The following is a 24607-nucleotide window of genomic DNA, read 5'->3' on the forward strand; positions in this document are numbered from 1 at the left end:
AACAGAAAAGTGTCTTATTTTTTAGGCCTAATGACATTGCAAATCCCACCCCCCAAATAATCCTGTGACAGGATTTCTTTTTTAAAAAATAATAATATATATGAACACTGTATCCAAGCCTTCTATGCCTTGACGCAGGGAAATTTGTTCACCAGCTGTGGAAACCTATATATAAATGTCTCCTCAGATGTAAGCCTCAGTGAGTTTAATGAGGCTTACTCTCAGGTAAACGGCCACCTGTTTTTACATTACGGCGACATTTTTAGCTCAGCTTCCTTCCAGCAAGCTCAAATCAAACACATTTGTTTTTTCCCTGCAACCTGAGGGGTAGGCCAGGCGGACGGGTTACCATTGGCCCCCCAGAAAAAGTTGCCCAGACTACAAATCCCATCAGCCCCTGCAGGTATGGCCAGCGACTGGGGATGATGGGAGTTGGAGTCCACAGGTTCCCCCCTCCAGTGGTTCTCAACCTGTGGGTCCCCAGATATTATTGGACTACAACTCCCATCATCCCTGAGCTCTGGCCTTGCCAGCTAGGAATGATGGGAGTTGTAGTTCAGCAACATCTGGGGACCCACAGGTTGAGAAAGGCTGCCCCCCTCCCCTCTGCTCTAACCACTATACGACACTGTCCCCAACAGAGGCGTGGCTGGCGATACAGGGACCCCCTGTAACTACCCCAAATATCCATAATGGGGACCCACTTTCAACAGCCTCAACCACAGTGGAGACTTCCTCCTGAGATACGACTTCTTCGGGCACAAGGACCTCCTCTGAAATGCCCTCCGCTCGGCCGTCGCTCACAGTCACGTCTTCTAGAGGACAGAGAGAGGGGGAAATAAATGGAATTAATTCTAGAATGAACAAGCCTGTCCCTCTCCCAGAAAGGAAGGAAGCAGACGGTTTAACTCGTGACATTTTATTATGCTTTTTATATATGTTGGGTGGGGTACAAATAATAAAAGAACGATAACGATAATAATTATTATTATTCTGGACATATGGCAACCCTAACAGAACAACCACTAAGGCGAATAGCTACTCAAGAAAATTATAAACAACTACATAGGCTATCGAGAGACACCTGAAAGTCAAAGGCAAATATTCCAATTACATATTGTAGTTATTTTGATTGCTGTATTTCTGCAACTCATCTGAGACCATTTGATGAAAACCAGGCTATAAATACAAATTAAAATTATATTTTTATTGTTCTAAAGAGATGGATAGATTTATAGATAGATAGATAGCTTTTTAAAATAAACTAATGGCTGAGAATAGGGACGCGGGTGGCGCTGTGCGTAAAACCTCAGTGCCTAGGACTTGCCGATCGTATGGTCGGCGGTTCGAATCCCCGCGGCGGGGTGAGCTCCCGTCTCTCGGTCCCAGCTCCTGCCCACCTAGGTGTTCGAAAGCACCCTTAAGTGCAAGTAGATAAATAGGTACCGCTCCAGCGGGAGGGTAAACGGCGTTTCTGTGTGCTGCGCTGGTTCGCCAGAAGCGGCTTAGTCATGCGGGCCACATGACCTGGAAGTGTCTGCGGACAGCGCTGGCTCCTGGCCTCTTAAGTGAGATGAGCGCACAACCCTAGAGTCAGACACGACTGGCCCGTACGGGCAGGGGTACCTTTACCTTTACCTTTAATGGCCGAGAACCTTGAAATATTGGATCTTTCTGCATCATAGAGCCCTATTGCCTAATTCTCTCCTTTACGACCTCTTAAGTGATAATGTAATTTACAATTTATCATTGATTTGTAGGAGAAAATTGAACTCTATGGGGCTCAATCTAACTGACTTTGAAAATTCTGACCCCAAAGGTATTTGAGAAATTATCAAGAAGAATCTTACAGAAAAAAAGTGTTCTCTCCACTCTTAAGGTTGCAAAGCACAGTACTTGCTCTCCTCTCGGGACTTCCGGGTTGGCGCCATTGTTTAATGGCGGATTCCCTCCGAGCTCCGGAGGGAATCGGCTCCGTAGCATCTGGGTCTGGCCGCTGCGGCGAAGCGGAGACCCTTAAAATCACAGGCGCGGATGCCTGTGAACACAGAGACTCGGCGGGCACCATTTGCGCCCCCCCAATCCGCGACGGAGCCTTTTTAAAGGCTTCGGAACGGAGGCAGGGTGAGGCGTGGTGCTGAGAGTACTCCCTCGCCTACGGAGTGAAGCCGCAAGCCATTGACAGAGAGCGCCAACTTCTTCTAAGATCGATTGGATTCTAAAACATCAACCCGTGAGTAATACGGAGATTGGAACTTTAAAAAACTTTTCATTTTGGATTTGGAACGAGCGGGAAGGGGCTAAAAAGGAAGTCCACCCCCCCCCTTTGTAAACAATTTAAAGCAAAGGACTGGGCAGCTAAGGTCGAGAGAATCTGTTTCTTGTTTTTTTTTTTTAACAAAAGATCCTGACCTCACGGTTTTGACATTAAAAGAAGATATTCTGGAGGATAAAAAGAATTTTGGGAGCTGAAATTACACCCCCCCCCTAGACCCGGGAACGTCCTATGAGAAAGCCTGTTGCATGGAAGATTTTGACAGCTGTCAAGTGAGCTGCTAATCAGCTAGTTGTCAGCTGGAAAAAGAGAACATTGTTTCTGCTGTTTTTGCTGGTTTATTCGGTATAACTTGTTGAAAATAAGGAGGGTTGATACAAAATAACTGGACTTTTGGTTTTGAGCTGAAAGGAATATCAAGGAATTAAAATCCCCCTAGAGGGGTAACAAGGATACTACATTACAAAAATGGCTGGAGTGAGTAAAATCCAACCAGAATTGGACAGAGCACTTGTTCTCTTGGGAAACTTACAAGATGAATACGATGCTTTGTCTACAGAGGTATCGCTACTACACTGGACAGTAAACAACAGTTTGGAGTCTGATAAGGACTTGAAACAGGAAGCCTATTCAATTGAACAAATAAATGAAACTGAAAGCGTAGATACGATGGAGCAATATGTTGTTTTTGAAGAAAATGAAGGAGGAGCTGGAGGTTTGCAGGAGTCAAAGGAGAGCTACAATATGAGGCCTGACATGATGATAAAAAAGGACAATAAAAATTGGATGCGGAAAGCCTGGTCTGATTGGGAGTCTGGAAAATGGAGAGATCCCCTTTGGAGGAGATCTGAAGACCTGAGGATTACAAATTTGTTGAAGGTGAAAGCTGGAGCTGTGGGGACATTTGGATTTGAAAAAAATTTGAAACAAGAGTTGGAGTACCCCATAGGCTTTGCTTTTAAGTACGGAGGACTGGCTAGAAGCAACATGGATTCTGTTGGGCCGGAGCCCCTCCGAGACTTGGGGCTTAAAATCAAGGACTATCAAAGAGACCGGCAGAAAGGAACTGAGAGAGATATAAGGGCCTCGGACGTGAGATCTCCAGGCTAAATAAATAACATAAAGAATGATGGATACGGGTTGGGACTGGAACCGGGAAAAGGGTGGGTGGAGGTTGGGAATCCAAAGGGTACATAAGGATAATTTACTTTGTTTTGTTTGTTTTATATTTTGTTAGTGGTAAGGAAATTGGGTAAACCGTGGAAGGGAAACTTTGGTCGACTTTAGGAAAAAGGTTTAAGAATAATCAATGAGGTATAAGTATTGATGTGTAATTTTAATAAGGTGAAATTGGTTTTTTCTTTTTAAATTAATTGAAAATAAGGCTAAAAATAAATTGAGGAAATGGAAAAAAGAAGTAAAGTAAAATAATAATATGTTAGAATAAATGTTTAAGTTAAGGTGAAGAAATAAGTTAAGGACTTGCTGAATTGACAATTTAAATTGGAATACAAGAAGGGGAGGTGTGAGGAGGTCTGAGAAATAAGGTTGAGGAAAATAAGTATCAGAAACTTTATGTGTTTTTTCTATTTTTCTGTTTAGTTTTGAATATTATGTATTTTTGTGTTTGTTTTTATTTTGTTTATTTTTTTTGTTTTTGTTTGTTGTGTGTTTCTTGAAAATACCAATAAATATTTAATAATAAAATAAAAAAAAGTACTTGCTCTCCTCTCTATTTAAATCTCCCTTTGTGTAGAGATTTTCAAAATGGATACATGACAAATCTGAAAAATCATGAATTGTGCAGGCTGTTTACGTTAGCCAGATTTAATAAGTTTCCCTCGATGAAAGTAAGAGGAAGGTATTTTGCTCTCCCAGAATCAGAGCGTCTCTGCATATGTAGTAAATAGGAACCTGATACTTTGGAGCATATTTTCTTTTCTTGTGATTTTGGCATTTATGCCAGAAGACAATTATTAGAGGCCTTATAACACAATAGGCTCAATTCTATGCTACCAATGGTTCAGGACCTGCTTTCGGACAGGAATGATCAAATTACTTTAATAGTGGCTGAATTTTTGAGTGCTGTCCGTGTAGAAAGACTGGGCCATTATAAAGAGATTTAGTGGTTCTTAACTGATTGGTGATGTGGTAATGTTGTATTGTATTAGTTATGCAAATTGATTTTCCCTGGAGTTAAAGATCTGACTGGGACAAACCTTGTTATGTTGAGCTCATATTTTGCACAATTTGTATACGGTGTCTGTTTGATAATGTGTGGTTTGCTATGCCTAATAAAAGATATATTTAATTAAAAAAAATAAAATTAACTGTGGTCCTCCATTATTATTATTATTATTATTATTATTATTATTATTATTATTATTAAAAGGCAGGGTCTCTTTGTGCCTGCCAACTGAGCATTTAAGACATCTCAAATGCCGTCTGCATATGGGAGTGTGTCAATAAAGAGGGGCTGGAGACAAGCGCTTCCCTCACAGAGGACTAGCAGATTGAGAAAGCAAGTTCTTAAAAGTTTCGGCCTGGTACGAGAAGAGCCAGGGGTTAATCTTGTCCCAGGACCTGTATACTCCCATGACAGAGACATAAGAAACGCTTACCCAGTGTGGCAGCATCCCCGTCCTCCTTCTTGACAATTCTTCTGGCTTGTGCTGTACGCCGAGCCTGCGAGGGAGTCTTCTTTGCTTTGGACAAATCAGTCACTCCCTCCTGAAACAGGGCAGAGAGAGAGAGAGAGCGCGCACGCAAATGGATCATAGAGTCATAGATGATCCCGAGGAATCTTTCGCCCAATGCGGGATTCAAACCCACAACCCTGAGATCAAGGAGGGAGGTATGAGAGGGCAGCTCCAACCAAGGTTGTCTCCAGTGCTAGCCCTACTCAGTGTAGACCCACTGAAGTTAATGAACGTGACTAAGTTAGGGCCATTGATTTCAACAGGGTCTACTCTGAGTAGGACTTAGGCCACTCTGAGCTGGGTGTATTACGATACGATATCTTTATTGTCATTGTCCCATGCAGAACAATGAAATTGAAAAACTACATAAAACTACATAAAAACTACATAAAACTACATAAAAACTACATAAAACATTCAAAAACCCCTAAAAACTCTGAAACCCCATTTTAAAATACACTGTTCTATAGAGACCCCTTATGCTGCGTTTAGAACCAGAATTGCATTGGCGTAGAAACTGTTTCTCAGGCGGCTAGTCCTGGCCTTTATAACCCTATACCTTCTTCCAGAAGGCAGAAGCTGAAAGAGATCATTTCCGGGGTGCGTACTATCCTGCGCTATCTCTGCCGCTTTCTTATGGCACCTGGCAGCATAGATTTGATCTAAGGTGGGAAGAGTGCACCCAATTATTCTCTCTGCAGTCTTTACAACCCTGGACAGCATTGTTTTCCCCCTGACCGTGCAGCATGGAAAAGAGGAGACTGAGAGGAGATAGGGTAGCCATATCTCAAGGGCTGTCACATGGAAGAGGGAATTTATTATTATTTTTTGGTCCTGCTCTGGAGGGTAGGATTCGAACCAATGGCTTCCAGTTACAAGAAAAGAGATTCTGACCAAATATCAGGAAAAGCTTTCTGACCGTAAGAGCTGTTTGACAGGGGAATAGCCTCCCTCAGGAGGTTGGGGACTCTCCTTCCTTGGAGTTAACAACAAACAACAACAACATCTGGCCCTCAAATGCTTTACTGCCTCTTAACTGTGGAGGTACAGCACAGCCATCAGGGCCAGTTGCTGACGTAAGTAGGGGTGATTCCTGCCTAGCCTCTAGTGGCGGGAAGTTCCTCAGGGTAGGAACTGCCACACTGAAGAAATGGCAAAGGTAAATGCCAAATTAAGAGGACAGAAGTATTAAGGAAGAATGGAGACCACTGATGGTAAAGGGACCCCTGACTGTTAGGTCCAGTCGTGGCCGACTCTGGAGTTGCGGCGCTCATCTTGCTTTACTGGCCGAGGGAGCTGGTGTACAGCTTCCGGGTCATGTGGCCAGCATGACTAAGCCGCTTCTGGCGAACCAGGGCAGCGCATGGAAACGGCGTTTACCTTCCCGCCGGAGCGGTACCTATTTATCTACTTGCACTTTCACGTGAATTTGAACTGCTAGGTGGGCAGGAGCAGGGACCGAGCAACGGGAGCTCACTCTGTTGCAGGGATTTGAACCACCAACCTTCTGATCGGCAGGTCCTAGGCTCTGTGGTTTAACCCACAGCGCCACCCACGTCCCTGACCACTGATGGACAATCTATCAAATTATCACCCATATATGAAGTTGCTGGCAGGATTTGAAGCATAAGCAGTGGAAACATTTAATGGTAGCGGGGTGTAGACAATAAAAATACAGTGGTACCTCGGGTTACATACGCTTCAGGTTATAGACTCCGCTAACCCAGAAATAGTACCTTGGGTTAAGAACTTTGCTTCAGGATGAGAACAGAAATCGTGCTCCGGAGGCACGGCAGCAGTAGGAGGCCACATTAGCTAAAGTGGTGCTTCAGGTTAAGAACAGTTTCAGGTTAAGAACGGACCTCCGGAACAAATTAAGTACTTAACCCGAGGTACCACTGTATATGTGTTATAAACAGCTCATAAAAAGGAGAATAAGAAAAAAAAATCAGGAAAGGAGAGGTGGGAAGTGAAGAAGAAACTCTGCATGTTAAAAAAAATGTATACGTTGGGAAACACGTTGAAAAATTTTTGGAGACTTAATAAAAATGATATGGGGGCGAGGAGGAACTGCCACATTGACAGCTCAACCGGGGACCAGAATTGCCAGACCAGAGGATCTGAGCAAAGCCCACTGGAATCACCAGGTGGAATAAAAGGGGCTCACCTCTGCCTCTTGCTGACTCTGTAGGAAATCCTCCGCCAGCGTCACGGCGTGGTCACAGTCCGTGGGTCCCTCTTCCTTGACGTAATCCTGCATCTCCCGGGGCAGGATGGCCAGGAACTGCTCCAGGATCACCAGCTCCAGCATCTGCAGTTTGGTGTGCTTCCCGGGCTTCAGCCACTGGTGGCAAAGGTCCCAGAGCCGGTTGCAAAGCTCTCGGGGCCCTTGGACCTCCTCGTAGCGGAACTGGCGGAAGTGTTGGCGCTGGGCGTCCGAGTTGTCGATGGGCTCCTCCGGGACATTCGGCCCCGACCTCTCCCTGCATTCTCTCCTGATCCTCGCCTGGAGGAGCCGAGGGCTCTTCCTCGCCTCCGAGTCTGCGGCGCTGCTTTTCTCCCGGATCGACGCCACCCGGAGATCCAAGGCAGAAGAGGCTGGAGGAGAAAGGGGGGCATGCCAGATAAAAATCGATCGTGAGGCGAGTCGGGAGGAGAGTTTTCCATACTAGAGCAAAAGCCACACATTATCCATCCATTCATTCCTCTGTCATGACCATCCACGACACAAAGGAAGCTGCCTTGCACAAGGCCAGACCATTGGCCTATAGAGTTCTATACTGTCTACACTGACTGGCAGCAGCTGTCAAAGATTTCAGGCAGGGTGGGTAAAAATCAATATTTTTTTTAATCAAAATTATTTGATTTATTTTTTAAATTGGATTTTTAAAATAAAATGCTTTTGCAGGAAAAATCTTTCTAAAAATAGTTTTCTGTTTAAGTTACCTTACAGTGGTACTTCGGGTTACATACGCTTCAGGTTACAGACTCTGCTAACCCAGAAATAGTACCTCGGGTTAGGAACTTTGCTTCAGGATAAGAACAGAAATTGTGCAGCAGCGGCACGGCAGCAGCAGGAGGCCCCATTAGCTAAAGTGGTGCTTCAGGTTAAGAACAGTTTCAGGTTAAGAACAGACCTCCAGAACGAATTAAGTACTTAACCCGAGGTACCACTGTATAGTCCAAAGGCTATTCATCAGGAAATAAGGATGTTTTAAGTTTTTCTTTTGTGCTGAAACTCAGTCTAAGTTTATTTATTTTTTTAAAAAATTGTTTAACCACATTAGTTAACAAACATGGATACATAGGCTATAATGTTATTGTTTCAGTTAAATAAATTGTTTAAATTGTTATTAAGGAAATGATTACTTTTCTCCTTCCAATAAAGTACAGCAGAAAAGTTATCCAAATATAATCAGTTAACTTATAGCTGTAAAAACTTCTCTGAAAATTTATTATTCCAAAAATGAAACCTTCCTCTGGTTGTGAATATTAAGATTATACCAGCAAGAATGAGTCTTTCTGTAAAAAAAAATGATTTAAATCAAGTCCTACTGACTAGTGATAAGTGATTTAAATCGTGATTTAAATCGGTTTGATTTAAATCAAATCCATCCTAATTTCAGGCAAGGAGGTTTCCTCAGCCGTACTCGGAGAACACAGGGAACTGAACCTGCATTGAACTACAGCCCTTCCCTCTGAGTGGTTTACAAGAAATTATAAAAGGCACCAGAAATAAATAACAAAATTCTTATTAAAATGGTATTCAGAGAGCATAAAAGCAAAACAAACCAACACAGCACTGGTATAAAATCCATGCAGAACAGTGGCAGAGGACTGCACAGGGCTGGGAGCCAAATGTGGCCCCCCATGGCATTTCACCTGGCCCCCGGGACTCTCGCTAGGCCACTGTCGCGTCACCCTTCCTCAACCTGGTGCCCTTTGGCCATTGCGGACTACAACTCCCAGCAGCCCTAGCAAGAGGGCGCCATACTCGGCTGAGTTACACGTACAATGGTACCCCGGTTCTCAAACGAAATCCATTCCGGATGCCTGTTTGGCTTCCGAAATGTTCGAAAACCGAGGTGCGGCTTCCCATTGGTCGTAAGAGCTTCTTGCACCCAGAGGAAGCTGCGTTGCACATTCAGGTTCCGAAAAATGTTCAAAAATGGAAGCATTTACTTCCGGTTTTTCGTCGTTCGAGAACCAAAACATACGACAACAGAGGCGTTCGGGAACCGAGGTTCCGGTGTAGTTTGGTTTCGTTTCTGTAGGCTATGAGGACACAGGTCATTCCAAGGTCTTTGCAGGAAGAGGTGGGCTTTGAACGCTTCTCTCCCCCTCCAAATAATTAAAATATTCTTCTGCTTAGCACCACCAAGCTGAGCATCTTTCACAGAGGCCTGTCATTTATTATGAACTTTTGAGGCATCGACTGCCTGGCTTCACCTGGGCTTGCTGGTGCAGAGTACGAATGCTCCAGGATCACAATGTCGCTCTTGGAGGCTGCTGCTGCTGTTTCGACATCGCTTTCGCCGATTGCCAAAGTTTGGCTGCTTGGTTCCCGATCGGGTGGTTTACGCCGGACAAGGCACTTTCTCGTTTTAGCCAGACCCTTTCCAGAGCCCTGCGAAAGCAAAGTAAAACAAAGAGCAGTTAGGAAGCACTCCTAAAATGCAACAGCAACCGAAGCTGCTTTGGCTGTGGGAGAAGAGAGCTGGGATTTTGGCCTGGTGAGAGTCTCTGTCTCAGAAAGCCAGGCCCATTTGAAACACTTCCTGGTTGCAAATCGTCTTCTGCCGTTCTGTGTTTGTCATTTGTAAAACAAACCAAAGAGCATCAGACCGATAGGAACACATCTTTATTTCCCCTCCTCCTCATGATCGCTAATGAAGTATACCTTCAGATACCATCAGTCCCAGCCAGCAGGGTTAATGGTCAGGGATGCTGCAATTCAACAATATCTGGGGGACCACAGTTTCCTCAATCTTGAAACAGGCAAAAAGGAGTCCAGATGTGGTAGACTGCAACTCCCATCATTCCCGACAATTGGCCGTGCTTTCCGGGGCTCATGGGAGTTGGAGTCCACAAAATCTGGAAGTCACCACAATGGCTACCTGTGGGGTAGGCAGCCTGGGGCAAGGTAGGCCAATGGCCTGATTTAGCAGCAGGGCACTTATAGGAGCTCCGAGGCCATTATTAAAGGATTATTGAAGGTGACCTGGAAACTGCAATTAATCCAGAATGCGGCAGCTAGACTGGTGACTGGGAGTGGCCACCGGGACCACATAACACCGGTCCTGAGCGATCTGCATTGGCTCCCAGTACGTTTCCGAGCACAATTCAAAGTGTTGGTGCTGACCTTTAAAGCCCTAAACGGCCTCAGTCCTGTATACCTGAAGGAGCGTCTCCATCCCCATCGTTCTGCCTGGACACTGAGGTCCAGCGCCGAGGGCCTTCTGGCGGTTCCCTCTTTGCAAGAAGTGAGGTTACAGGGACCAGACAGGCCTTCTCAGTAGTGGCACCTGCCCTGTAGAATGCCTTCCCTTTAGATGTGAAGGAAATAAGCAGCTATCCTATCTTTAAAAGACATCTGAAGGCAGCCCTGTTTAGGGAAGTTTTTAATATTTAATGCTGTACTGTTTTTAACATTTGATTGGGAGCCGCCCAGAGTGGCTGGGGAAACTCAGCCAGATGGGCAGGGTATAAATATATTATTATTATTATTATTATTATTATTATTATTATTATTATTATTTCCACAATGATGTTTACGTTCCAAGACAGAGGGGTAAAATACAGAGTTGTTCCGGTTGTTGTTTTTTATTAAAGTTTTCTTGGTTTACAAAGGTATGCACAATGTCTCTTTTTTCAAGTTACATTTTCATAGGTCAGTTTCATTTGTTGAGACATTAGGGTTACATTAGAAAGAAAAAGGGGGGAAGAGGTGGGGGGAAGGCGAGAGAGGTGGGGTTGGGAGGCGATGTTTCTAATTTGCTTAATGTATGTGTGGGGTTTTGTGTCAGCGTCTTTGTGCAGGTTCTCTTTGCTATTTACTTGTGTTCCTTTGGTGGTGACAGAAATTGGGGTTGGCCTCGGGTGCAGTTGCTTGTTTGTGATTGGCTGTGGTGAACTTTGTTTTCGTGTGTGAGTGGGGTGTGTGTGTGTTTTTGAATCAGGTTAGCCATATTGATTTGTATGCTGTTGGTGGATTTTTGTCATTGTCTTGTTGGACTGTCTATGTGATAAAGGGGATAAAGGCATCTTCTTCTGTTTGTCCCCGTGTCAGTTTCAGTTTATTAGTTAATTTTTCTAGTAGGGCTGTTTCCCATACTATTTAGTACTATTGGTCCATGCTTACTCCTGACAGGTCTCTCCAGTGTCTGGTTATGATGTTTCTGGCTGCTAAAAGTAGGTGGGTTATGACTTCATTATTTTACATATTTCTTGTATGGCTGTTGTCCAAAATAGTTGGATTTTGGGGCATTCCCACCACATGTGCAGGTATGTGCCTGTGGAGGTGCACCCTCTCCAACATTTTGGTGAGGTTCCTGGGCGTATTAGTGCTAATTTCCTTGGTGTTAGGTATCACCTGTAGATGAGTTTCAGAGTGAGTTAGTTGTTCCGGTTGTTATAAGAATTTTAAGGTCTCAAACATAGAAATATTCATAAATGCACACATATCTAAATATATGAACCATGTGTCTGAAATACCACAGGAGAGCAATCCTGAAGCCATTTTGACTCTCCCTATGACCTCAGATATTCCTCTGCTGTAAAGGAGGCAAATGGGGAAAGCCTTCCCATTGTCTTTTTGCTTACAAATCCTGTCTTAAGGACGTATTTGTGTATGAATAGGGTGAACCTGTGACCTGGATTCAGGAGCTAAAGTATTGTTGTTGTTTAGTCGTGTCAGACTCTTCGTGACCCCATGGACCAGAGCACGCCAGGCACTCCTCTCTTCCACTGCCTCCCGCAGTTTGGTCAGACTCATGTTTGTAGCTTCGAGAACACTGTCCAACCATCTCGTCCTCTGTCGTCCCCTTCTCCTTGTGCCCTCCATCTTTCCCAACATCAGGGTCTTTTCCAGGGAGTCTTCTCTTCTCATGAGGTGGCCAAAGTCTTGGAGCCTCAGCTTCAGGATCTGTCCTTCCAGTGAGCACTCAGGGCTGATTTCCTTCAGAATGGAGAGGTTTGATCTTCTTGCAGCCCATGGGACTCTCAAGAGTCTCCTCCAGCACCAGAATTCTAAAGCATCAATTCTTCCGCAATCAGCCTTCTTTATGGTCCAGCTTTCACTTCCGTACATCACTACTGGGAAAACCATGGCTTTCACTATACGGACCTTTGTTGGCAAGGTGATGTCTCTGCTAAATATTAACCATGACAAAAGAATGGCCAGGCTGCCCAGGTAAAGCAATCAGTGACCATTATCAGGTATCCTGGCAGGCAGGACTTCTGCTGTAGACTGCCTCCTTCTGTGATGTATGTATGATGGGGGGTTTTTTGGGGTGGGGTTGGGTCTTGGACTACAGGGTGGGCAATTTCAAAAGTTTATATAAAGGCTTGCACACCATTGTTCTGGGTTCTCCTCCCTCCTGTGTGTGGTGAGTGGGGACCCTGTTGCAAAAGTTCCTTGAATAACCTTCAAATTATGCTGCTCAATGTACTCTGGATGGCCTCTGTTTTCTCCTACGATAGGGCTGGGCTCTGGAATACCCCATAAAGGAAAGGGAGCAGTTTTTCTTATAACAGGAAGGAATTTGCCTTAACCCATTCCTATATTTTTAAAGGGTACATTAAATCAAATAATGATGACTGATTTTATTATTGTTATTTTTATTTATTAGATTTACGGTATATACCAGCCTTGATTTTCTCTACTATTATTTTTAGTTATTAGATTTATATTCATCCAAAGATCTGAGGGCTGTTCACAAGATAAAAATACAAGATAAAAACACAGATAATTAATTCCTGAGCATCGTCGAATGGACCATCAGGCTTTGAGCACACCGTACATTTAAAGTACACGACTTTCCTCAAAAAAATAATCCTGGAAACTGTAGTTTACCCTCACAGAGCTACAACCCCCCAACACCCTGAACAAACTACACTTCCCAGTAGTTTAAATGTACGGCGCGTGCGCACCTTCTGTTTTGTCTTTAAAAAATAAATAAATCCCCCCACCTTTTTCGGTCGACGAACGACAGTCGGGATTGCTCCAGGTTTGAGTTCCCGCCGCCCGGAAGCTACTTTGCCCCAAAAATCCGTCCTCCTAAAGTGCTCTGAGCACACGACGTCATTGTACGAGGGAGTGAAGTTCTGACGTCCGATGTTCACGAGCCACTTTTTCAACTGGTCTTCCTTTGTGAGAGGAAACCTGAAACAATTTGGTTTTGAATTTTAAAGAGTTGGGCGTTCACATAGTCGTGGAAAATCCCATCCATTATTACATTACATTAACCTGAGGGTTATGTTCCATCTCCACTTGGTTTCCAGAGCCTTGATCATCTTATTTTATTTTATTTATGATTTTAAACTTTATACATTTCAAAAATTTTACAATCATTTTAACATTTCAGACCTTGGCTTCCTTCCCCCTCTTCCTGTGTTCCCTTCAATGTATTTTTAATATTTTCTGTATAACCAAATTAACTTATTTTGCTCATTTATTCATCTACTTTAAATATATACTCTTATAAAACTGCAGGTTATTACAATAATCCTGCCAATGTTCTTATCTGTTTACAGTTTGTCTGTAAATATTCAATAAACCATTTCCATTCTTTTATAAAAAAGTATGTTATCTTGATTTCTTATTTTTCCAGTAAGTTTCGCTAATTCTGCCGATTCTTTAAATTTTTATATCTATTCTCCTCTTGCTGGGACTTCTTCTTCTTTCCACTTTTAGGCAAGTAACATTCTTGCCGCTATAGTCGCATACATGAAAAATTTTCTGTACAGTTTAGGTAGTTGTGTCTCTATAATTCCCAAAAGGAAAGCTTCTGGGGTTTTTTTTACAAATGTTATTTTAAACATCTTTATCAATTCATTATATATCATTTCCCAGTAAGCATTAACACATGATAAAAATAACCTTCTTTCTCTTTACATTTCCAACACTTATTTGATTTGGATTTATACATTTTTGCCAATTTACTCGGTATAAATGACCCCAGATCATCTTGGCTGCCCTCCTCTGCACACGTTCCAGCTTGTCAACATAATAATAATAAATAATAATAATAATAATAATACCTTTATTGTCATTGTACAACCTGTGTACAATGAAACATCCTTCTTAAATGGTGGTGCCCAGAATTGTGTCACAGAACTGCACTATATTAGAGCAAAGCAGGAGGACGTTTTGCAATCATTCGTACCCCACCCACCACACTTCCTTCCAGGTGGCCCAGCTTACCTGTGAAACGTGACGTGGGATCCACGCCACCGCCGGTTGTTGCATCTGGGCACTGCGCAACAGCTCGCCATGTCTGCATGTGGACTCCTTATGAGGTCAACCCAACGAGCAGATGGACGTTTACGTCTCTGTGTTAACTCCAGTCATTATGAGTGTACAGGTGAAAAGAGCTGGATCCAACCTATAAAAAAAGGCAAAGCAGAACGTTTGTTCCACTCACCCACTTTTCCGGAAGCATGCTGGGTCCTGGACGGTGCTCAACACCCCTCAATTGGTGCTCAACACCCCTCAATTGCTGGGCTTCTTTCCACTGAGAATACTGCCACTATGGTAGTATACAAGAGCCTAGTCAATGTCTTGCCTGTCTAGGACTTTGACCATTCACATTTTTGGTTCCTAGACAGTTATTCCTCTAGGAATCTGGACTTGGTGGATTTAACCCTCTAGAGAGAATCTCAAGGGCAAAGAATGAGAGGACATCTCCAGCTAACGCCTTGGAAAAGAGGAATCAGAAGAGGCATGAAATGCAAATATTCACTTCTCAACGCTTTATTTGGGGTAGGGAATAAAACTGAGCAAACCAACCTCGGGGTGGTGTACATGGTTCCCTCCCTTCCCATTTTATTAGGGTTGCCATATTTCAAATCCGGTGGATTTCATATTTCAAATCCGGTGGCGCTGTGGGTAAAACCTCAGCGCCTAGGACTTGCCGATCGCATGGTCGGCGGTTCGAATCCCCGCAGCGGGGTGCGCTCCCGTCGTTCGGTCCCAGCGCCTGCCAACCTAGCAGTTCGAAAGCACCTCCGGGTGCAAGTAGATAAATAGGGACCGCTTACCAGCGGGAAGGTAAACGGTGTTCCGTGTGCTGCGCTGGCTCGCCAGATGCAGCTTTGTCACACTGGCCACGTGACCCGGAAGTGTCTCCAGACAGCGCTGGCTCCCGGCCTATAGAGTGAGATGAGCGCACAACCCTAGAGTCTGGCAAGACTGGCCTGAACGGGCAGGGGTACCTTTACCTTTACCTTTATTTCAAATCCGGAGAGGAGGAGTCATTGAGCTTTTTTAGCAAAATCGTAAAGAAATGGAAAATTTTTGAGCTATTTCTGAGGCAAGAACGTTACTGCCAACACATGGGTTGCAATATGTCCAGATTTGACCAGACAAATTTCACCGACTTCCACCCAGACACTGCTTGTGGCTGCAGTATTCAGGATAAGTCCAGGAGATTCCAGACTTATGGCAAGCCTACATTTAAACCCCATAATAACCTTGTGAGGTAGGTCGGACTGAGCCGAAGTCACACCCAGTGAGCTTCATGGATGAGCAGGGATTTGAACCCTGGTCTCCTAGCCTGACTCTCTCTAACCACTACGCCACACTGTTAGGCTGCAGGCTGACCGATTCCTTCTTTAGGGAGATTGCCAGTCTAACATCCCACAACCTTTAGGGGAAGGGAGTTGATTCAACAGTAACCATTTTATTTGTTCTGCTGGAACAAAGCGGGGGAAAGGCATTGATAGGAGACTCTTGAGAGTCCCATGGGCTGCAAGAAGATCAAACCTATCCATTCTTAAGGAAATCAGCCCTGAGTGCTCACTGGAAGGACAGATCCTGAAGCTGAGGCTCCAATACTTTGGCCACCTCATGAGAAGAGAAGACTCCCTGGAAAAGACCCTGATGTTGGGAAAGATGGAGGGCACAAGGAGAAGGGGACGACAGAGGACGAGATGGTTGGACAGTGTTCTCAAAGCTACCAGCATGAGTTTGACAAAACTGTGGGAGGCAGTGGAAGACAGGAGTGCCTGGCGTGCTCTGGTCCAGGGGGTCACGAAGAGTCGGACACGACTAAATGACGAAACGACAACAGTTGAGCCGCAAATCTGGCTTTTAATTTCCCAGCAGCCAACACAAATACAAGGTAGCCTTATTTTCCTTGGCCAGCAGTAAAAACCACACAAACTCAGTTGACGTAATAACGTTTCCCCCACAGCTGAACTCAAGACAGATGTTTTCCACGAGGATCTTTATAGAGGGGGCACTGGGTGATGTGATGAACAGTGTCTTGTCTTGCAGAACACACAGAAACGCTGATCCAAAGAAAATTCCTTGCAGCTTTAAAGGTGATTTCCAAAGGTAATCCAGAAAGGCAGAAGGCTATTAGATCAAGTCTTAATTTTGTAAAAGCAATTGGGCGTTTATGGCCATGACATATCAGAGAATCTCTCTCTCTCTCTCTGAATGAGATCCCCCTCAGAGATGGTAAAGGAAGATGCAATCTTGGGCATGTTTATTCCAAGTTTAAGCCCTCTTTCGTTCAGTGGGTTTACTTCTGTCTGAGAGGTGATGTGGGGAGTGTTATTTACCAGGGGAAAGAGCAAGAGTGTTATTTACCAGGGGAAAAACAGAGATATAGTTGGAGCTATAGACATAAAAATCCAGAATGATGCATGTTGCTGTGGTTGCTGCATTTTGCTTGGCTGGGCGATATGCATGCTGCTTGCATATCAGCGGAGCACAAGGCTTTTGTAGGTAATTGAGCACTGGGTCTGTACAGAGAGTGCGAGAAGGCAATTTTAGTGGATGTTTCTTGAGCCAGTCACTGCCTCTCAGCCTAACCTGCCTCGCAGGGTTGTTGTGGGGATCAAATAATAATAATAATAATAATAATAATAATAATAATAATAATAATAAAATTTTATTTATATCTCGCCCTCCCCAGCCAAAGCTGGGCTCAGAGCAGCTAACAACAATAAAAGTAACACAGCAATCTAAAATTAATTCACTCTAAAATCAATTCAAAATCAAATTAATGGGGGAGAACTATAAATGCCGCCTTGAGGTCTTTGGAGTAAAAAGTAGGATATAAAGGCAATAAACAGTAGTAGTAGTAGTAATATGGGATACATGACCCACCCCCCAGGAACCCTCAACCTGCAGCAACAGTACCATGCTGATATATGAGCCTACTTAGAAGTAAGCCTCAGTACCTCACAGAGCTCAATGGAACTTACTCCCAGGTAAGCGGGTACAGGATTGCTGCCCGAGAGCGTAACCGCACTGGATTGAATTGCAAGGCTGGCACAAAACCACCCTGGCAACCCAGACTATGAGCAGCGGATTACCTCGAAGGGATGTGAGGTAGCCGGATGCCAATGAGGCCAGGGCCCTTACAGCTTTAACAGTTATGTAGAGGAAGGAAACTCCCTCTTTGACGTGACAGAGATCATAGAATCACAGGGTTGGAAGGGACCCCGCGCATCTTCAGACTAGACCCCCTTGCAATGCAGGAATATGCAGCTGCCCCATTCAGGGATCGAACCTGCAACGTTGCTGTCACCAGCCCCACAACCGAGCTAGCCCAGCTGGACTAATAAAGGGTGCAAGAGTCTGTGTGCACCAGGGGTCGTCACAACCCATGTTTCCACAACACCGTAACATTGAGGACAGTAACAAAAATACTTTCCTTTGCAACACAAAAAGCCGCCTTGCAACTTCAGTTTTGCCTAGAGCAGACCCACTGAAATTAAAGTCAAGCATGTTCGTGGGTTTACTCTGAGCAGGAGGAGCGTTGACTCCCTCCCATGGAGCCCACCTAGCTCAGGGCACACAGCTCCATAGAGTCAACACGGGCTGGCAGCAGCTCTCCAGGATTTGAGGCTGGGGGCTCCAGGCTCTACCCGGAAACTGAACCTCAAAGCCACTGAGCTACGGCTTGCTCCCCCCTTGCTAAAGCTGCTTTCCCACGTGCATCTTTTCTAAACCAACAAATGCGCGATTTAAAAACAACAACCACCTAGCAACAACCACACATTTCCCCCTAGGAAATAAGAATGCGAGTTAGAAAACAAAAACAGAAACACCCCTTCCCTTGCCACCAAAATCACAGCTCCCTGTTTAATTTAATAATAATAATAATAATAATAATAATAATAATAATAATAAATAAAAATCCAGTATGTGTTTTCTCTGCTAGGCAAAGCTCTGCCTTCCTCGCAAACAAAATGGCTTCGCAAGCGACTGCGAAGTCTCCTCTGCGGACAATGAGGCTCTTCAGTCTATGCAGCCTTTTTTAATAAGTCTACGTTTCGGAGCGCGCGCGCGCTTCCAAAGACACCCAGAAATGCAAAGAGGTAACCCCACTGCACCGCACCTTGTGGGCCCCCCTCGCACATCTGGAGGAAGGGGCAGGAAAACAACAGCACTCGCTTGCTTCTCCTTCCGATGCACTCAGCTCCTTTTGCAAGGAAACCCGCCGAAGCCCAGATTCTCCTCCGCTCTTTCCCCCCGCTTTTTTGCAAACACTGCAGCCTACCAGGAGTCGCATTCACACGTTCGCGGGTTGGGTCAAGGAAACTCTCCCCTCTTCTTCCTTTCTGGGGAAGCCTTTCCCCCCCCCCGCCTCCCCCCTTGAACTGGCTTAAACTATTAAAAGGAAGTCAGGAATGTTTTAGGCCTTGGTCTCTTCCTTCTTTTTCCTCTCTCTATCTCCAACTCCTCCCCCCCCCGGAACAGGGTGGCGAAATGGTTTGTTCCGCTCCAGACAGGCAACTAGAGGGACATACCAACTTTCAAACGAAATGATATGTGGCAGGCCGTTTCAAAACTGCTGCAAGCAGAAAAGCAGAACGACATGGGGAAGGGAAAAAAAATCTCTTACAGCGACACCTTTCTCGTTGCAAGGTGCAGCTGGTTTGCTTTTATTTTTTAAAAAATAAACCTACCCCCCCTGTAGCCTGAAATGGCGCAGTCCATTTCAGCGCCGCTTCCCGCTTGGTGTAATGAGAGCCACCCTAAGTGGAAGATGAAAAGGGGGGAGACAGAGGAGCGTGTTGTGGGTTCCTTGCGCTTGCGGGTGCAAAATAATAAATGGCACTTTTTTAAATTTCTTGCAGTTTAACCCTAGATTGCATCTGTGCGTGGCCTGCGCAGGAGTAACCTGTGCTCAACACTCGTAGGGAAATAGGAACTTGCCTTATGCACCTCAGTGTTAAATAAAAATTTTATTTTTTTAATATTTTGTCTAGTAGCACCTTATAGACCAACTAAGTTTGTTCTTTCCTTCCAGTAGCACCTTAAAGACCAACTAAATTAGTTCTTGGTATGAGCTTTCGTGTGCATGCACACTTCTTCAGATACACTGAAACAGAAGTTGCCAGATCCTTCTATATAGTGAGAAGGTATTACTCAGAAGGGTGGTGGGAATGGGTGATTGGCAGATAGCTGTGATGAGCCTGTTGACGACTCTTAACGACTGCAATAGGTCTTACAGGAAAAAGCAAGGGGTGAGAAGGTGAAAAATGGCTTTGTCATGTATAATGAGATAAGAATCCAATGTCTTTGTTCAGACCAGGTCTCTCCATGGTTTTAAGTTTGGTAATGAGTTGCAATTCAGCAGCTTCTCTTTCCAGTCTATTTCTGAAATTCCTTTGTAGTAAAACAGCTACTTTGAGATCTTGTATAGAATGTCCTGGGAGATTGAAGTGTTCTCCTACTGGTTTCTCTGTCTTGTGATTCTTGATGTCCGATTTATGTCCGTTTATTCTTTGGCGTAAGGTTTGGCCTGTTTGTCCAATATAGAGAGCTGAAGGACACTGTTGGCATTTCATGGCATATACAATGTTAGACGATGAGCAATTAAATAGTCCCGAGATGGTATGTGTGATGTTGTTGGGGCCAGTAATGGTGTTGTCCGGGTGTATGTGGCAGCAAAGTTGGCATCTGGGTTTATTGCAGGCTCTGGTGCCAGTGTCCGTGTTACGTCTGGTTGTAGTATTATTGTGGGTTAGGAGTTGTTTAAGATTGGGTGGCTGTCTGTAGGCAATGAAAGGTCTTCCTCCCAGAGCTTGAGAAAGAGAACTATCATTGTCCAGGAGAGGTTGTAGATCTCTGATGATGCGTTGTACTGTTTTAACTTGGGAGCTGTATGTGATGACTAGAGGTGTTCTGTTATTTTCTTTTTTGGGTCTGTCTTGCAGCAAGTTCTCTCTGGGTATCTGTCTGGCTCTGTTGATCTGTTGTCTAACTTCATCTGCTGGGTATTTTAGTTCTAAAAAGGTTTGCTGTGGATCTCTTAGGTGAGAGTCTCTGTCTGTAGAATTGGAACAGATACGGCTGTAACGTAGTGCCTGGCTATATACAATGGACTGTTTGGTATGTTTGGGATGGTAGCTAGAGGCATGTAGATATGTTTGTCGGTCAGTTGGTTCTAATACTGTATAATCTTTCATGTTGTTTGCACTGACTGGCAGCAGCTCTCCGCTGTTTCAGGCTGGAAGTTTCCCCCCCCCCAGCTGTTCCTGGGATTCCTGCTTTGCAGGGGGTTAGACTAGACGACAAACCTAGACAGCATCTTAAAAAGCAGAGACATCACCTTGCCAACAAAGGTCCGTATAGTTAAAGCTATGGTTTTCCCAGTAGTGATGTATGGAAGTGAGAGCTGGATCATAAAGAAGGCTGATCGCCAAAGAATTTATACTTTTGAATTATGGTGCTGGAGGAGACTCTTGAGAGTCCCATGGACTGCAAGAAGATCCAACCTCTCCATTCTGAAGGAAATGAGCCCTGAGTGCTCACTGGAAGGACAGATCGTGAAGCTGAGGCTCCAAGACTTTGGCCACCTCATGAGAAGAGAAGACTCCCTGGAAAAGACCCTGATGTTGGGAAAGATGGAGGGCCCAAGGAGAAGGGGACAACAGAGGACGAGATGGTTGGATAGTGTCTTCGAAGCTACCAACATGAGTCTGACCAAACTGCGGGAGGCAGTGGAAGACAGGAGTGCCTGGCATGCACTGGTCCAGGGGGTCATGAAGAGTCGCACACGACTAAACGACTAAACAACAAGACTAGATGACTCCTTGGGGTCCGACTCTTATGATTCCAAACAGATGCCCGCAAGCAGGATTTAAGCACAAGAGCACTTTCCCCTCCTGTGGGGAGTGATGAGTGGAAATTATAGATGGGTAGCAATCAGAAGGTGATGGAAATCACAGAATCTTGTCGACTGCAGTTTCAAAATTGTTGGGTGTTTGGGGCAGGGGGTTGAGTTCCAGTTCCAACCCAGATATCACAACAGTGTGGCAAGCTTCCAAATATTGTGTTTATATTCTGAATATTTATATGGTTGTGTTTATATTTGGAATATTTTTTCTGTAGCGTTAACCACTCTGTGATCTTCAGATAAGGGGTGGCACAGAAGTTGAATAAATAATAATATTTATCTGTGTAGCTGAAGCTACATTGCAAGACTAATAAAGAAACCAGAATAAAAGACATAAAACAATAAAATGCATCGCAAATTTAAACTCTTATCTGGCAGAATGCCTGGCAAGCCTCTGGGTTCCACAAAACCTTTCAGCAGCAGCACTTTGTTAAGAATAGTACCGAAATTTGGCTGGATGTAGCCGCAAGGTCAGCTTGTGTACACGTTTATCAGAGGCAGTTTATGCTTTAGAATCCTGTGGGAGTGAGTTCCACAGTGTAACTCTGTGCTGCGTGAAGGATTTTTAAGAAAAATCTGCCTTGAATCTTTCAACATTCAGTGCTTGTATACTTATCCGTGGCAAAACACACACACACAAACACCAGGGATTGCCTGTGAATGGTTTTGTAGCTAAAAGAGTGATTGGGGCAACGCAGCCAGATGGGCGAGGTATAACTCATAAAATTATTATTGCTATTAAAAGTAGTCAATTGAGGCCATTTCCTCATGGTCAGAGGGGAATGCAACCCTCACAAAATGCTAAGCCTTATCTTTATGTGGTGGAAAATCCTCAGGTTGCAGATTCAGCCTTAAACAGCTAGGCTCTATTCTTCAAGGCTGAGCTCTCCAAACTTTTAATGTTGGTGACACACATTTTAGACATGCACTATTTCGCGACACAGTTTTAATTCAGTTTTACTAGCAAACCAGAGGCTAAACTAACCCCTTTCCAGCTCGACACACGAATGTGTCATGAAACACAGTTTGGAAAGCTCTGCTTTAAGGCTAGACAGTGCCCCCTCTCATATATATATATATATATATATATATATATATAAATATTACTACAATCCCTGCTCACTGGGACTGATGGGAGTTGTAGCCCAGGAGGCCAGTCAATGTAGCTGTGAATTTCACCATCCCCTCATGGACCAGCAGCAGAGCTATATTTGCTTTTTTATGAGTTGTTGCTCCATGCATATTAATGGCGCCACATAAAGAACAACAACACTAATCGCTTTAAAAGGTCAGAGGTGGGCTGGTGGAGGGAAACTTGATTTTTGCATTAAGACAGAGGCCTTAAGACAGGAGTGAAGGCTCTGTTGTAATGCCTCTCTTTTTCTATCTCTGTGGTGGGGCAGTTACAAAGCTGGTGGAGTGGGGAGACCAGGAGGAGTGGAAAGGAGAAAACAATGAAAACATCCTGGGCAAGCCAGCCACAGTGTGTGCATCCATCAGGAATAAGATAGCGGGTTTGGAGAAGGGGAATATAATGATCCCTTTGTGTTTTTGTTGTTTTTTTTTATAATTAATTTTTATTCAAATTTCCAATAACCATTCCAATTACAATTTAACATCCAATTTAACTTATACATCTTGTAGACTTCCATCAGCCTATCTGACAATTTCCATATTTATCACAACTTTTCACATTCCTTAAATTTATGTTGCACTTTAACAATCCTTATTTTATCTTTTCCTTTAAGCGACATTCCTATCTATTCTTTTCACAGAGCTTCCTGAAATCCAACAAGCGTTATTTCCTGATCACACACAGTTTTGATATACTCTGTAAATTTGTTCCAGTCTCGGTGAATCTCTGATCGCGTTGGTTTCGAATTTTACATGTTAATTTGTCCATTTCTGCATATTCCATCAATTTCATTCTCCATTCTTCCCTCGTTGGCATTTCTTCCTGTTTCCATTTTTGGGCCATCAAGATTCTGGCTGCTGTAACTGCATATCTAAATAACTTCACATCTTTCTTTTCAACATCATTACCTAATATGCCTAGTAACAATGCTTCTGGTCCCTTTGTGTTTTAACTCAGATGTAAGCCTCACAATGGGCTTCTTCCTTGCAAGAAAATGTATTTTGTTTATTTATTAAAGTATTTATTTATATGCTGCCCTCTTGCAAAACTTCAGAGAGGTGGAGAGCAACATTAAAATGTTTTATTCATTTATTATTATTATTATTATTATTATTATTATTATTATTATTATTGGCATCCATCTCAGGAGACAACGGAGGACTGCATTTTTAACAACACTTAAAATAAAAACTTAGGGGGAAAAGTGAGAACGTGATTTTTTTATATAAAAAAGAAAGGTATGCTATATCACTATAAGAATTACAATTCCGTATATGCTTAGCTAATATATAGATATTATCATCGAAATACATATATATTTATTTTTAACCTATAACATATATATTTATTTTTTCATATGTTGTAATGAAATCGAGAACTCATTTATACACTTGCCCATTCAAAGTCTACATTTATAAGCAATCCCAAGTGGCAAGAGTAGTCATGTCTTCAATTAGTCGATGCAGCCGTACATTAAAACATTTTAAAGCAATACAGAACAATCAGGAAAGTGGCTGGCTACTTTAAAAGAGAAATTTAAAGAGATTTTTTTTAAAAAAGAAAATTTAGATAAATCTTAAACAATGGCATACAGCTGTTGGCATAAAAAAAGTTCTCAAAAAGCACTCGAAAGTCAAATATGGGATGAAGTGAAGCCTTGGTGCAGTTTAGGGAGAGAAAAATGGACTTTGGGGCAGGTGGAAATTAATTTATTGCTTTGTAACACCTGCTTGATGCAAATGGGAATACTTACTCCCAAAAGCATGTGCCTGATTTACTTAAGTTTATATCTCAGCCTTCCTCCAAAAGAGCCCAGGGTGGCAAACAATGCCAATACAATACAATTAAAACTGCTAAAAACAGTTTAAAAGTCCTAAAACTCAACACCCGCTCTCAAAACCCGTAATTTCAGGGTTGCCAGGGCAGATGTTCCGGCCACCAAATCCTTGGGGTAAGCAGGGAACGCTTTGAAATTCCTCCTGAAAGTTAACGAGACCCGGGTTCAAATCCACGCTCTGCTGTGAAGCTCACTCAGCCTAGCCTACCTCACAGGGCTGTTGTGGGGGGGATTCATTGAGGAGGGGGAGAAGAACCATGTACACCAGTGCGAGCTCTTTGGGGAAGACGGCGGGATAGA

The 24607-nt window shown here is 43.7% G+C and overlaps 1 protein-coding gene across 7 annotated transcripts in view; it reads right to left on the reverse strand.

The window, feature by feature from the left end:
• LOC128409196 (zinc finger protein 585B-like) overlaps nucleotides 1–24607 on the reverse strand; it is a 44806-nt gene that overhangs the window by 19293 nt on the left and 906 nt on the right. For 4 of the 7 annotated variants that reach the window (XM_053379438.1, XM_053379437.1, XM_053379434.1 and 1 more), the window contains exons 1-7: nucleotides 18549–18880; nucleotides 14399–14579; nucleotides 13165–13357; nucleotides 9424–9601; nucleotides 7142–7572; nucleotides 4897–5005; nucleotides 705–815 (exon numbers count right to left, since the gene is read on the reverse strand). In XM_053379438.1, coding sequence (XP_053235413.1) covers nucleotides 705–815; nucleotides 4897–5005; nucleotides 7142–7572; nucleotides 9424–9601; nucleotides 13165–13357; nucleotides 14399–14469 — 1093 coding nt within the window. In that variant the 5' untranslated portion in view covers nucleotides 14470–14579; nucleotides 18549–18880. Of the gene's footprint in view, nucleotides 1–704; nucleotides 816–4896; nucleotides 5006–7141; nucleotides 7573–9423; nucleotides 9602–13164; nucleotides 13358–14398; nucleotides 14580–18548; nucleotides 18882–24607 lie in introns of those variants that run through there. The other 3 variants (XM_053379439.1, XM_053379436.1, XM_053379435.1) reach the window with 3 other exon arrangements.

Source organism: Podarcis raffonei, chromosome 2 (assembly GCF_027172205.1).
Source record: "Podarcis raffonei isolate rPodRaf1 chromosome 2, rPodRaf1.pri, whole genome shotgun sequence".
NCBI lineage: Eukaryota > Metazoa > Chordata > Lepidosauria > Squamata > Lacertidae > Podarcis > Podarcis raffonei.